The 14,179-nt window shown below is 45.9% G+C and overlaps 1 protein-coding gene across 1 annotated transcript; it reads right to left on the bottom strand.

Annotated features, from left to right (window-relative positions):
- Nucleotides 1–213: 213 nt before the first annotated feature.
- Nucleotides 214–10,844, bottom strand: CTSZ (cathepsin Z). Its single transcript, XM_073683046.1, has 6 exons — nt 10,633–10,844; nt 7,832–7,995; nt 6,442–6,621; nt 5,136–5,286; nt 1,572–1,737; nt 214–748 (listed from the first exon to the last, which is right to left on the bottom strand). Exons 1-6 carry the CDS (start codon nt 10,767–10,769, stop codon nt 635–637), a joined length of 912 nt encoding a protein of 303 aa, XP_073539147.1. The 5' UTR covers nt 10,770–10,844; the 3' UTR covers nt 214–634.
- Between the last annotated feature and the right edge of the window lie 3,335 nt (nt 10,845–14,179).

Below are 14,179 nucleotides of genomic sequence, written 5' to 3'. Positions count from 1 at the left end.
AATCCAATGTGTTCTTATGGGCAACAATTGTCTCAATATATGAAGATGCTTCTACCTGTTGCATAACAGTCATGATGTCGCAAGCGACTCCCAGGGGCTTAGGAAATGAAGACCGTCCTGGTCTGACGGAGACCAGAGGCAAATCTTTGCTCAGCTGTACGCTAATGTGTTGCTGTGGGTGGCCGTTCTGTGAATATATAGACATTCTTCCACTTTTTGCATAATAACAGATTTTAATTGTGTTCCTGAATCATTACGGTGTCTTACACAGACCATGTTCTCGGTGTGTATGGTATAGACACACAAATCCGTGTCATATTCAGGGACTGGTGCTCCTGCATTATTGTCCTTGCTGGCCGGTGGTCAGTGTGTTGCACATGATGGAAATACAGCGATGTACAGGTAATAATCACAATCTATACAACAGATTTGATTGTTAGCAGAGTCATAGGTAATAAAAGAAGACGTCTTGTGGGCATCGTGCTCCAGTCACTGTCAAAGCAACGACCCCTTACTAGCGGTGCTGATCTGGTTGTGTGATGTACTGTGGTTCTCTGGGACTCTGCAGGGACTGTCACGGCGGTAAATGCAAATTGCAGCAGCTTCTGCTGTCTTGTGTCCATCTTAGTAGTCATCATGGTAGTATTACATCTCCGTAGGCACAGTCCTGCTCAATGGCAAGGTTGTAGTCCGCTCCCTGGCCTCCTTTGTATGTGCTGGTCACGATTCGCAGCCAGCCTTTCTCTCCCTGCGTACCGATCAATAAGTAGTTTTATCATTCATGTACAACACTTTGTGATTATTATTGCTAAAACCCCTATGAATTTATATGTGAACCATGATTATTTTATGTAAATTGGCCTTAAGGGGTGTTGTATAACTGTATATATATTTTTTCCCTTTGTGCACAGCGCTACTCTTGTCCACAGGCTGAGTTTGGTATTGCAGCTCGACCCCTTTACGTGACTGCAATATTATAGACTGCCCAGTGCCAGGAGTAGCCTTGTGCCAAGTACTAAAAATTGTATAATATGGGATTATAGAATAACTAAGGCTCATATGTTTTATACATAATGCCAGCCCATGTACTATGGAAATACATATTACTGTGGGGCGGAAGCAGGTCACAGCAGCAGATGTACCCTGGACGGATAGTGGTACGCGAGTCATGTTGTCAAGGATGTCACCCAGTGGGGTCTTTGAATTGGGACATTGGGAGCAGAAATAATCAAAGATCGGAGTGTGGGTCCTAATTTTAGAGGGGAACACCACAGACCTCTATCCACCAAACTCCTCGGCTCAGTCCAGACATTGGAGGAGATTTTCCACTACAAATTTGTTTACATGCAGATTTTACTCTAAAAATTGCAAAAGGTTAAAAATGTGTGACACTCTGATTTCTGCGCTGCGTTCTCCTATCCTGTGGATGTAGTTTTCCATATCCCCCACGTGTATTGTAAGAGAATTTCTGGTGCTAGAATTCACAGCAATTCTAGAACAGCCTCCTGGTGCAGGCAGAATCCTGGTGCCCCCGGCGGTATATTACATGCTGCACCAGATACAATACTCACCCATGGCTCGCCCCAGGAGTTACGAACCACCCAGTACTCCACTCCATTTTCATCTACGCCCCATCCAGCCACTGACACTATGTGGTTCACCATCGGGTTTGGCTGGTACTCTGCGTACAGCCCTCCAGTATAGGCATCAAGCTTTTCTGTAGCCATTATCCCACAGCTGAAAAAAAGACAGGGGTTAAATTTGTGTGTTTAATAACCACATGTACAAACCACTCGTTTACCAGCAACTAAAGAAACGCTCTAGGTAAAACGGTTATGTCTAGTGTAGCCGAGGGGCGGAGCATGACACTCGTGTCTAGTGTAGCCGAGGGGCGGAGCATGACACTCGTGTCTAGTGTAGCCGAGGGGCGGAGCATGACACTCGTGTCTAGTGTAGCCGAGGGGCGGAGCATGACACTCGTGTCTAGTGTAGCCGAGGGGCGGAGCATGACACTCGTGTCTAGTGTAGCCGAGGGGCGGAGCATGACACTCGTGTCTAGTGTAGCCGAGGGGCGGAGCATGACACTCGTGTCTAGTGCAGGCTAGAGGGGCGGAGCATGACACTCGTGTCTAGTGCAGGCTAGAGGGGCGGAGCATGACACTCGTGTCTAGTGTAGCCGAGGGGCGGAGCATGACACTCGTGTCTAGTGCAGGCTAGAGGGGCGGAGCATGACACTCGTGTCTAGTGCAGGCTAGAGGGGCGGAGCATGACACTCGTGTCTAGTGCAGGCTAGAGGGGCGGAGCATGACACTCGTGTCTAGTGCAGGCTAGAGGGGCGGAGCATGACACTCGTGTCTAGTGCAGGCTAGAGGGGCGGAGCATGACACTCGTGTCTAGTGCAGGCTAGAGGGGCGGAGCATGACACTCGTGTCTAGTGTAGCTAGAGGGGCGGAGCATGACAATCGTGTCTAGTGTAGCTAGAGGGGCGGAGCATGACAATCGTGTCTAGTGTAGCTAGAGGGGCGGAGCATGACACTCGTGTCTAGTGTAGCCGAGGGGCGGAGCATGACACTCGTGTCTAGTGTAGCCGAGGGGCGGAGCATGACACTCGTGTCTAGTGCAGGCTAGAGGGGCGGAGCATGACACTCGTGTCTAGTGCAGGCTAGAGGGGCGGAGCATGACACTCGTGTCTAGTGTAGCCGAGGGGCGGAGCATGACACTCGTGTCTAGTGCAGGCTAGAGGGGCGGAGCATGACACTCGTGTCTAGTGCAGGCTAGAGGGGCGGAGCATGACACTCGTGTCTAGTGCAGGCTAGAGGGGCGGAGCATGACACTCGTGTCTAGTGCAGGCTAGAGGGGCGGAGCATGACACTCGTGTCTAGTGTAGCTAGAGGGGCGGAGCATGACAATCGTGTCTAGTGTAGCTAGAGGGGCGGAGCATGACACTCGTGTCTAGTGTAGCCGAGGGGCGGAGCATGACACTCGTGTCTAGTGTAGCCGAGGGGCGGAGCATGACACTCGTGTCTAGTGTAGCCGAGGGGCGGAGCATGACACTCGTGTCTAGTGCTGGCTAGAGGGGCGGAGCATGATACTCGTGTCTAGTGCAGGCTAGAGGGGCGGAGCATGACACTTGAAGGGAACCTGTCAGCAGGATTTTGCTAAGTAAACTACAGGCATTGACAGATTGGGGCTGCTGCACTGATTAATATGATACCTGAGGTGAAGAAATCCATCTTGTGTAATCAGTGTTTGCAGTGATGAGTTAATGACATGCTCGTGCTCCAGGGCGGGACTGTAGGCAGGGTCTTATCCTGGTGCTCTAGGCCAGATCAGCAAATAAAGACCCGCCCACAGGCCCACCCTGAAGTACAAGTATATTCCTCATCATAGAGGTGCCTAGAGTACTATGGGAGTGGATTGTAGTGAATATTTATGGTCTTTAATAGCGGGCACACAGACCGCAGAGCGGCAGCAGGAGCCGCGCTGCGGGTACAGTGTGCGTGTTATTAAGGTGAGTGAATGGTCATTGCTCCCCACGCACACAGTCCCGGTGTGGGGAGCAGTGACCATTCCGGCAGACTATCTCACGAGGGGGGCCATACATACCAGGAAGAGGGATGAGGGGTGCCATACATACCAGGAAGAGGTATGAGGGATGCCATGCATACCGAGATGCGGATGAGGGCCATGTATAACAGGATAAGGGGGCCGTATATACCAGGATCGGGGATATTAACAGAATTGGGGGACATTACCCCTATAACAGTGTCAGCAGCAGACCCCCCTCACCATTAACAGGGCATCATGACAACATTTTTTGCTTAACTTTTTTTTTCTATTTTCCTCCTCTAAAACCTAGGTGCGTCTTATAGTCCAAAAAAAAACGGGGCGGAGCACGACGCTTATGTCTAGTGTAGTTGAGGGGTGGAGCACGACGCTTATGTCTAGTGTAGTTGAGGGGCTGAGCACGACGCTTATGTCTGTGTAGTTGAGGGGTGGAGCACGACGCTTATGTCTAGTGTAGTTGAGGGGCGGAGCACGACGCTTATGTCTAGTGTAGTTGAGGGGCGGAGCACGACGCTTATGTCTAGTGTAGTTGAGGCGCTGAGCACGACGCTTATGTCTAGTGTAGTTGAGGGGCGGAGCACGACGCTTATGTCTAGTGTAGTAGAGGGGCGGAGCACGACGCTTATGTCTAGTGTAGTTGAGGGGCGGAGCACGACGCTTATGTTTAGTGTAGTTGAGGGGCGGAGCACGACGCTTATATCTAGTGTAGTTGAGGGGCGGAGCACGACGCTTATGTCTAGTGTAGTTGAGGGGCGGAGCACGACGCTTATGTCTAGTGTAGTTGAGGGGCGGAGCACGACGTTTATGTCTAATGTAGTTGAGGGGCGGAGCACGACGCTTATGTCTAATGTAGTTGAGGGGCGGAGCACGACGCTTATATCTAGTGTAGTTGAGGGGCGGAGCACGACGCTTATGTCTGTGTAGTTGAGGGGCGGAGTACGACGCTTATGTCTAGTGTAGTTGAGGGGCGGAGCACGACGCTTATGTCTAGTGTAGTTGAGGGGCGGAGCACGACGCTTATGTCTAGTGCAGGATGGAGGAGATTGATCATGATTCAGGGATTTTTTCTTTGTTCCTGCTCACTGACATGACAGCAATGGGAATTGTACTCAATATTGTCTAATTTTTAGTGCAAACTTGGCCTAGACAGTTTTAAAGGAGTTATCCGGAGACGTCCGGCGCTGCATGGGAACCATTCTTGGTTAAGCACACCTCCTGAGCTGCCTGCAGGACCTGTGATATTGTGCCTATGTCCTGTTCATTACAATAAGACCTGTCCACAAACCTGCAGATCCTGCGCACATCTCAGCAAGTGTGCAGGTCATAACGTCATCGGTACCACGCACTTCAGATACAGAAGTAAGCAGCTCTGGACGTCTCCAGAAAACCTTTTTAAAAAGCACAATATTTATCATGGTGGTTCATGCTGTGTGATATAGCTGGTGCAGCTTTAGACTTGTCTAGTGTAAGCGCTCCTTCACATGTGATGACCTACGTCGTTACATGATCACCAATCAGGTACATGTTTGTCGATGTTGTGCACACCCACAAATTCTCTCCTACATTACCTGATGGGTCCATTCTTGTAGATCTCGGCCATCATCTTTTCCCTCCCGCTGACCGCGCCGTAGTCAGCGACTTTCCACAGAGTATAATTGGAGAGGTTGAAGCATTTGCCGAACGTGGTGCAGGTGCCGCACTGGTTAAACTTGTTGCACTCTGAGAGTAAGAAATGACATGGTATGAATGATTTCTGTCCCCCAGACGACTGTCACTGAGGGCTTCCTACACATTTTGTATTATTTTGCTTTCTGTATCATTTATATTCTCTATGTTTAGCAATAACCGAGCAGAGTGTTCATGAGAAGCTTTATGTTGTCAGTTGTCTTACAGCCAGAGACAGATCTGTAAATATGGAAGGATGTCTAATCTCTGGGTCACATAGAATTTGGTAGATCTTTTAAATCTAGTGTGGAAAAAATAGTGTACTGTCTATATGTAATAATCTTTTTAGGGGCACTGTGGTTGGGGGGTTTAGGGGCGCTTACTGGCACTGCAGTCACCACTATTTTCCGTATCTGCTATGCTGGCAATTTCAGGGACGTCCGGACTACTATTGGTATTGGGGCAGTTTACAATCATTGGCAACATCATAGGGGAATTAAAGAGGTTATCCAAGACTTTATCACTGATAGTCACTGATGTTTTATCATTGAGGTGTCTGACTTCTGGGAGCCGAGGGATCAGCACAATGAAGGTGCTACTTCTCCTAATTTACTTGTATGTTAATTGATAAGGAAGGTGTTGTAAGGTGGCCTCACGCCCCTTCCTCAAAAAAGAGAGAAGTGCATGCAACTGTAAATTAATTTGATGTAGGTAACTCTTGATAATTCTCCAGAACTAAGGCTCAATTTAGACGTCTGTGTACTTACCGCGATTGATAGACTGGCTTCGGGTCTATTGACTAGTGATGGGTAGTCCAGCTCTTTTTGGTCATCTGGATCACTTGGCTCCGCTCACCAAAAAGAGCCATTTATTTTGGATCCTAAATGGACCCCTATTAAATATGTATTCACCATAGGTGAACAAACATTTCAGATGAAATTAACACAGTCGAAACCCGGCTTCCGAAGTTAGTTGCTCTCACTGGGCTGCTTGCTTCCATCGTTCCCAGCAAGGAGCTGGCTCTTTGGCTCGGATGGACCCATCACTACTCCTGACACAAACGCAACAGCCATATATATGCCTCAAGCTGTCAAGTTTGGTTCAGGAGACCAGCGGAAAAGCCTCACATCGCGGTACATGCCCGGGCCGTGTTCCATGAATGTCTGAAGGTCACATGACATTGTCACCCTGCTGATGAGGTTCTCCTACCCTGGTCCTTCGCCTGGTAGTTGTTGCAGGTTTCGTCTGGGATTCCATGTTTGCTGGCATAGTCCCACACTCCTCCATGATCGCCACCCTCACAGGATCCTGATTCTCCGCAGTCTATCACATTCTGCACAGACAGGTAAGCTGATGGCCACGCTCCTTTCCTCTTAATATTAATTCGATCTGAAAGGGAGCCAATATAATTTTCAATTCTAGGGTGTTGAAAATCCTGTAATTTTTCCTTACAGTAAATAAATGTGCTCATATCCACCGTTTCGTGTGGTAGTGACTGTGTAATCTTGTACTTACAGGCTGTCTAATTACTTATCGGTCCTTAAAGAGATATTCCCATCTCCAAGATCCTATCCCAATATGTAGTAGGTATAATAATAATATTAGCAAATGCCTCCAATTAGAAATGTAGTATAGTTCTTCAGATTCGCTATGTCGCTTACCTCATGCTTTCCTGTAGCTTAGGAATCCATCGTTATGACCACTAACATCTAACTATGAATGGTCGTAACCATAGATACCTAAGCTACTGCAATGCCCTGCACATGAGGCAACATAACGAAACAGAAGAACTATACTACATTTCTAATTGGAGGTATTTGCTAATATTATTATTATTGCACCTACTACATAGTGGAATAGGATCTTGGAGATGGGAATACCCCTTTAAGGTGCCTTTCAGACGTCAGTGTTTTGAGTACGTGTGGTGACAGTTTCCACACGTACTGGAGACAGACACACGTAGACCCATTCAGATGAATGGGTCTGTGCACATGTCAGTGTGTGTCCATGGGAAAAACACGCTGACATGTCCATTTTTTTCTTGCAGCACGGGCCGCAAAACATCCCGCACAGGTGCACACAGACACTGATATCTCCGGTACTGTTTTTTCCAGCACTGGAAATATCCGGACGTCTGAAACGTGCCTTAATGATAACAGCACTGACTTCCTGGACGAGTTTAGGTTTATTTTCTCTGAGCGAACAAAGCTGAAGTGTGAAGCATGGGGGACAAAGCAGCAGTTTGGAGCGATAAACTCTTTGTAACAAAGGAATGGAACATACCTAAGACCACTGCCACATTGGTCCTAAGGTTTCCAGTGCAGAGCAGCTACAAGAAACTGGATTGATCCTTCTTTTTTTCTTCCTTTTGGGTCACACTCACACTTTCAGTATTTGGTCAGTATTTTACCTCAGTATTTGTAAGCCAAAACCAGGAGTGGGTGATAAATACAGAAGTGGTGACGTGTTTCTATTATACTTTTCCTCTGATTGTTCCACTCCTGGTTTCGGCTTACCAATACTGATGTAAAATACTGACCAAATACTGAATGTGTGAACGTGGCCTTAGGAGCACTGGTCACAGGTTACATGAACCCACCTGCCATAGCGCTGGTACTCCCATGTGCCCAGCACGATCCACAGTACTGTGGGATGTGCTGGTTTCGTGTGGAGCTGACATAGTTGGTGCCGTTCACGTTACGCCAGTCCCAGACCTTTGGTAGACTTTGCACTGAGATGTATTCATGTGGACGTGGGTAGGTCCTGTAGTAGAGGAAGACAGTTCTGATTAGTCCTAGACGTGATTATTTACCTGCTCTGCACTATGTTATATGTGGGATCACACTATAAGAATATATGACCATATAAAAGCGCAAAGCCACAGGAAACGTAAACAGATCTCAGAGGGAATCCGTATGATGTTCTGCAGCAGCTGAGGTGCCTATTATGAGCAGCTGTGGCAAAGAAAGCACAAAAATTACGTCAGTTAATCACTGGTGCAAGAACAAGGACCTGCTACAAAGCGATGTGTGACAGATGAGGAGGAGATGAGCAGCTCTATATGGTGCCGCCCGTATGTAAGAACATCTGCGTCTGACAGAATCATCCAATTATCACAATTATTCCCATAAAGGGTTGTCCTCTTGGCTAATCTTCAGGAGGCACATTTGATGAATTTGACTGGGTGGGTGGTCACACCCCAGCTCCTCCCTAGCTCTGCCTATCTTGGCAGAGATGATCCAAAGAGCCATTAAGGTGCCAAAAGTCGCATTTTTAACTAACTCCTTGACAATTTTTAATAAAAGGTCAATTCCAAAGCCCCTTGTTATTGTAGGCAATTTGCAATTTTAGCCATTTATGAAGAAGAGGGAATCTTCTTTAAAGGGAATGTGTAAATGTCCTCCATCTCTATCAGGAAGTAGCAACACAGATTTGCTGGGGGAATTTTTGGCATCCAAGTGGCTGGAGCGTCAAGTATATTTAAGAACCTTTGAGAAGAACAAGTGCCATTAAGACACTGCCCACTGACTACTCAAGGAGACGCCCTGATTTATTTCACAATCCCTCCCGTGATTTGTGGCTGGAGAACCTTCCATTAATTTATGTAGACGTCCGCACTTCTCATACAGCGAGGTCTACAGATCCCACCGGTTTCAATGGCGTCTGCTGACAACTAAAGCTTCTATGATTAATGAAAACCGATCCTTTGTTTCCCTGGGGGATAAGCAGCTACCATACACCTCTGTGCAGCTTATCTCCATACAGTAACAAAAAAACTTGTTTGGGCCATAGGGTGTAACTATTGGGAAGATGGCTGTTGGCCAGATAACTATTTAACCAGGAGTTATAGAAAAGTATGTCTACTTCCTTGCTAAAACAACGCCACACTTGTCAACAGGCTGTGTGTGGTATTGCAGCTTAGCTTCGATGTAACTGAACTGCAAGACTTTAAAAAATCAAATTCACTGATCGATTCTGTTTCTGGGAAAAGAAACAATTTTGTAAAAATTTTGGACAAACCCTTTATCTTCCCGTAGAAGAAGCAACGATTTCCTTAGTGTAAACATATAAAATAGTTTTTTTTTCTTTTGTGTTTTTTTGGGACATCAGCAATGTTTGTGCTGAACTTTACCTGGGTACTATGGATCCTTCTTCCTAGGGATCTGAAGGCCAGAGATCTCTACTGATCAGATGCACTATCAATGGCTATGGTGGGACCCCCTTCAAAGGGACCCTGTCACCAGTACTAGGCATGGACCTAAGGTCACAATAGGATTCACTACCAATCAGAGAGCTGGAAAAATCTCATCCCTGCCCACTGTGAACCCGTCTGTAACACGAAACTTGTCACATGACTCGCTGACCGCAACGATTAATTAGTGGGGGCCATTTATTGGACATTTTTGTGCCCCTTCCTACATCATATACGTGACCGGTGTTCTAGAATCACACCGGAGATGTAGATTCTTGGTATTTCATACCAGTAGAAGTGTCTGTATATTTGTTAGGTGCCCTTTAAATATCACTCATCTTTCCGTGGTGGGTTTTGGTTGCAGCCGCCGTTCACCTTTACAGCACGTAACGGGTCATTACATTCATTTACTAGAAAAGTGCACTCACATTGGTAACGCGGTGTCACCACAATTCCATTATACGCCTCTGCAGGACTGAGCATTAAAGGGCCACACATCCTAAAATCAGCATTATAAATGTCTCTGAGCTGGAGGGAAGACATAAAGGACTGATTGTAGGGCAGAGGATCGTTCTCACCTTCCTTATTTATCACACCGAACACTACACAGTCAGTGGCTGATAACAGAGAACAGATGGCATCTACTGCAGTGTTCCTCCAAATTATCAAAATTCTGTATTTCCTTTAGCCTAATGTGTTTCGCCCATCTAAGGCGAAAAGAATCTAAATCTAAAAAAAAATAGAAAAAAACTTTGTAAACTTTTTGGGCACATTTGTATGATAATAGAGGGCGGTAATTAATTTTGTTTCTGCCCAAGGTATAATGTAATAAAATGGTTTGCTGGGAGTTGTAGGTCTAGACCAGCTCTGATTTTATTTAGTGTAGAACTCCAATAGCAGGTAGGATAAGCTGAGACTTGTAGTTCTACCACACACATGTATCTAAGAGGTATTTTGCAGGAAAAACTGGGGCTTGTAGTGCTACCACAGCGGTATCTGAGAAATCTTGTACAGATAAGCTGGGACTTGTAGTTCTACCACAGCTGGAACTGAGAAGTTCTTTACAGGGTAATCTGGGACTTGTAGTTCTACCACAGCTGTAACTCAGACGTATTGTACAGATAAGCTGGGACTTGTAGTTCTACCACAGCTGTATCTGAGAAGTCTTTTCTCTTACCCTCATCTACTGACCTTGCTGCGGTACCTACCTCACTCCAAAGTTGCCTCTGGATCCTGGTCTATAGCAGTGCTGACCCTCCTGAAAGTAGAGCCCCCCATGAACCCAGGAGATGAGGGCAAAGAGCAGGATATGTCTGTACATGGTGAAGGACAGGCGATCTCTCATGTGATGGACAGGAAGAGACTGTATGAAAACACAGGAGACACTTCCCCTATTGCTGAATCACAAGCTATTTTTTTTCTGAAACCTTAAAGGGATAGGTCATTCTGTGTAACTGGGGGAGGGGACAGGGCGGTGACAGCAGAGATTTACCGGCACATTGCACAAAAAAGAATTCCTCTTTTCTGCACTGGTCACATCAGGCTGTGGGGGGCTGGATGGGGGGTCTGAAATGATAGTTTTCTCTCTTTCTGGAGAAGCGTAAATCTGCGTTTTATTTACGTCAGTCACATCATAACTGGAAATCCCCACAGTCGGTCATACAAGAGCGAGTCTGCCCTAGAAATGCAGAAGTTATATAACCGGCTGGTGGATGACAGCTTATAATAATGCAGAAAATGGCTGACCAGGACATGGTTCACACGTGGCTGCTGATAGGGGTGCGCTTCTTACCGTCCCATTAGGAACAAGTGATCCCCTGCATCAGTGATGTGTACGGGAGCTGAGGGGCCACATTGGTTATTATGGGGTCTGTTTTATAGATTGTATGGACTTTTTTTTTTCCAATCAGAACTTTTTCTTCCGTTCCAAAAAGAAAGATCCGAGACTGTCACCATAAGGGCTCGCACCATATTTTCAGTCCAAATACGATCTGACAAAACATCGGATCACACTTGGACCATTATTATTCTATGGGACCGTACACATGCCCGATTTTTTACTTGGACTGAGTTTGTCCGAGGAAAATCTCGCTGCATGTCCGATTTGCATCCAATATTCAGATTGTAATCAGCCGTGCATGTCTAGGAGTCCGTGGAAATCATCAGACTGCACTCGGATGACAGCTGAGTGCAGTCTGATTTCCACAGACTTAACAGGATGGAGAACTTTTTTTTCCCATGTTCTCCACGTCCGAGAAAATCGGATCATACTCTGATCATAGTGTGATTAGCCTGATCGGATCCATTTTGTGGATGAGAGAAAATATGCTTGTGTGACCCTAGCATTATAATCACTGGGGCCTAACTGCTTCCATTGCATCACTGATGTAGCGGAGAACTGATTCCACTTGTTCTTAAAACAGAACAGACAAACTGAATGTCCTAACAGACGTACATGTAGGGCTTTGTTCACACGCTCATCTCGGTAGTCGCATGGTGTGGCTGCACGTTCTTGAAATGTCTGAGAAAACCTGAGTTCTCAGGGTGCACTATCAATAAATTATGTTTCTATTTTTTTATTCTTCTGGGCTGAAATGAAGAGAAATGTTATTTTGAGTTGCAGGGATGCATGTGGCTGCAGGGTAGAAGAGTCTTTTCCTCATATATTGGCGCAAGCAGACACAGTAGGGAGAAGGGCATTTCAGTACTAACAGACTAAAAAGAGAGGATAGAAGAGGGAAGTGAATAGCGCCAGGACTCTTTAAATCGTTGCCTGATACAGTAGGAACAGCAGCTCTGGAGCACAAACATCTTTCCTATTGTGCAGACGTAAGAGAATTAGTGCCATTTTCACTTCAAAGGGGTTTTGATATGATGTCACCTTATTTGTCCAGGATTAGAAAAACATTGCACCTTCTAAAAATAGTGCCACCCCTATTGACAAGCTGCGTGTGGTATTGCAAATCAGCCCGGTTAACTTCAATAGAGCTAAACTGCCATTCCACACACAACCTGTAGACAGGTGTGGCGCTGTTACAAATAGAAAGCCAGCCTTAACATACCACCTTCTCTTTGTATGACTAGAGTGTGATCACTGTGTGCAGGTCAGGAGCCACCTAGTGGCTAGAACATAATGAAGTTATGAAACAGGGTTCTCACTTTCTCTATATTTTCTTTCTATTGCATATTCTGCCCTCCTTTACTTTCAGCACTCTCCGTCAGTTACTCCTATTGTCGGCACAAACTACTGCAGCGTTACATGGTCCCTGAGGCTATATATACAGGTGTTTCTCACTAAATTAGAATATCATCAAAAAGTTAATTTATTTCAGTTCTTCAATACAAAAAGTGAAACTCATATATTATATAGAGTCATTACAAACAGAGTGATCTATTTCAAGTGTTTATTTCTGTTAATGTTGATGATTATGGCTTACAGTCAATGAAAACACAAAAGTCATTATCTCAGTAAATTTGAATAATTAACAAAAAACACCTGCAAAGGCTTCCGAAGCATTTAAAAAGACCCCTTAGTCTGTTTCAGTAGGCTCCACAATCATGGGGAAGACTGCTGACTTGACAGATGTCCAGAAGGCAGTCATTGACACACTCCACAAGGTCCCAGAGTTCCAATTTTCATTTGGAAATCAAGGTCCCAGAGTCTGGAGGAAGAGTGGAGAGGCCACAATCCAAGCTGCTTGAGGTCTAGTGTGAAGTTTCCACAATCAGTGATGGTTTGGGGAGCCATGTCATCTGCTGGTGTAGGTCCACTGTGTTTTATCAAGACCAAAGTCAGCGCAGCCGTCTACCAGGAAATTTTAGAGCACTTCATGCTTCCCTCTGCCGACAAGATTTTTGGAGATGGAAATTTCATTCTCCAGCAGGACTTGGCACCTGTCCACACTGCCAAAAGTACCAATACCTGGTTTACAAACAACAGCATCACTGTGCTTGATTGGCCAGCAAACTCGCCTGACCTTAACCCCATAGAGAATCTATGGGGTATTGTCAAGAGGAAGATGAGAGACACCAGAGCCAACAATGCAGACGAGCTGAAGGCTGCTATCAAAGCAACCTGGGCTTCCATAACACCTCAGCAGTGCCACACGCTGATCGCCTCCATGCCACGCCGCATTGATGCAGTAATTGATGCAAAAGGAGCCCCGGCCAAGTATTCATTCATTCTGAAATGGAAACAATGGACGGATTGAAACAAAATTTTGCATGGCTTTAGGCCAGACCCTGAATTTCATGATACAGAAATTGTTTTGCTGTTTTCAAATCAATTCTAGGGGCTGCAATCTTCTAAACACCCCAAATTGGAAAGCGGTTAGAACAATTCCAAAGAAGGCGACTTTTCTCTGAAACTGTCGAATGGATTGGTTTGAAAATCTCATCAGTGATGGTCGATTGCCTATCATTTGTGATCCTGTCAAGTTCAACCGCCTACGATAAAAACTACCCCTCCGGTACACCCCTAAACTCAAACCCTCCCCAAAGACTTGAGAATGGGGCGATAATGATAACCTTGGTTTAATCAGTATGCTTTCAAAGGTGCCCAAAAATGTCTGGAAGCTGGTCAAGAAATCGGAATGTTTATCCCCATTTTCAGGGATTTTGCATGTGTACCCCTTAGAATTTACCCCCTAAAACCTCATGTTATGCAAAGAGGCAAACATTATGTTCATCTCACATCTACTGATCAGTCTAACCAATCTGCATCATCAGATGACCGTCAAAATCCACCAAGCGGTA

Source organism: Phyllobates terribilis, unplaced genomic scaffold (genome assembly GCF_046119375.1).
Source record: "Phyllobates terribilis strain yellow unplaced genomic scaffold, ASM4611937v1 Scaffold_5__5_contigs__length_657084704, whole genome shotgun sequence".
Classification (NCBI taxonomy): domain Eukaryota; kingdom Metazoa; phylum Chordata; class Amphibia; order Anura; family Dendrobatidae; genus Phyllobates; species Phyllobates terribilis.
This window is presented reverse-complemented; position numbering and strand designations above follow the sequence as displayed.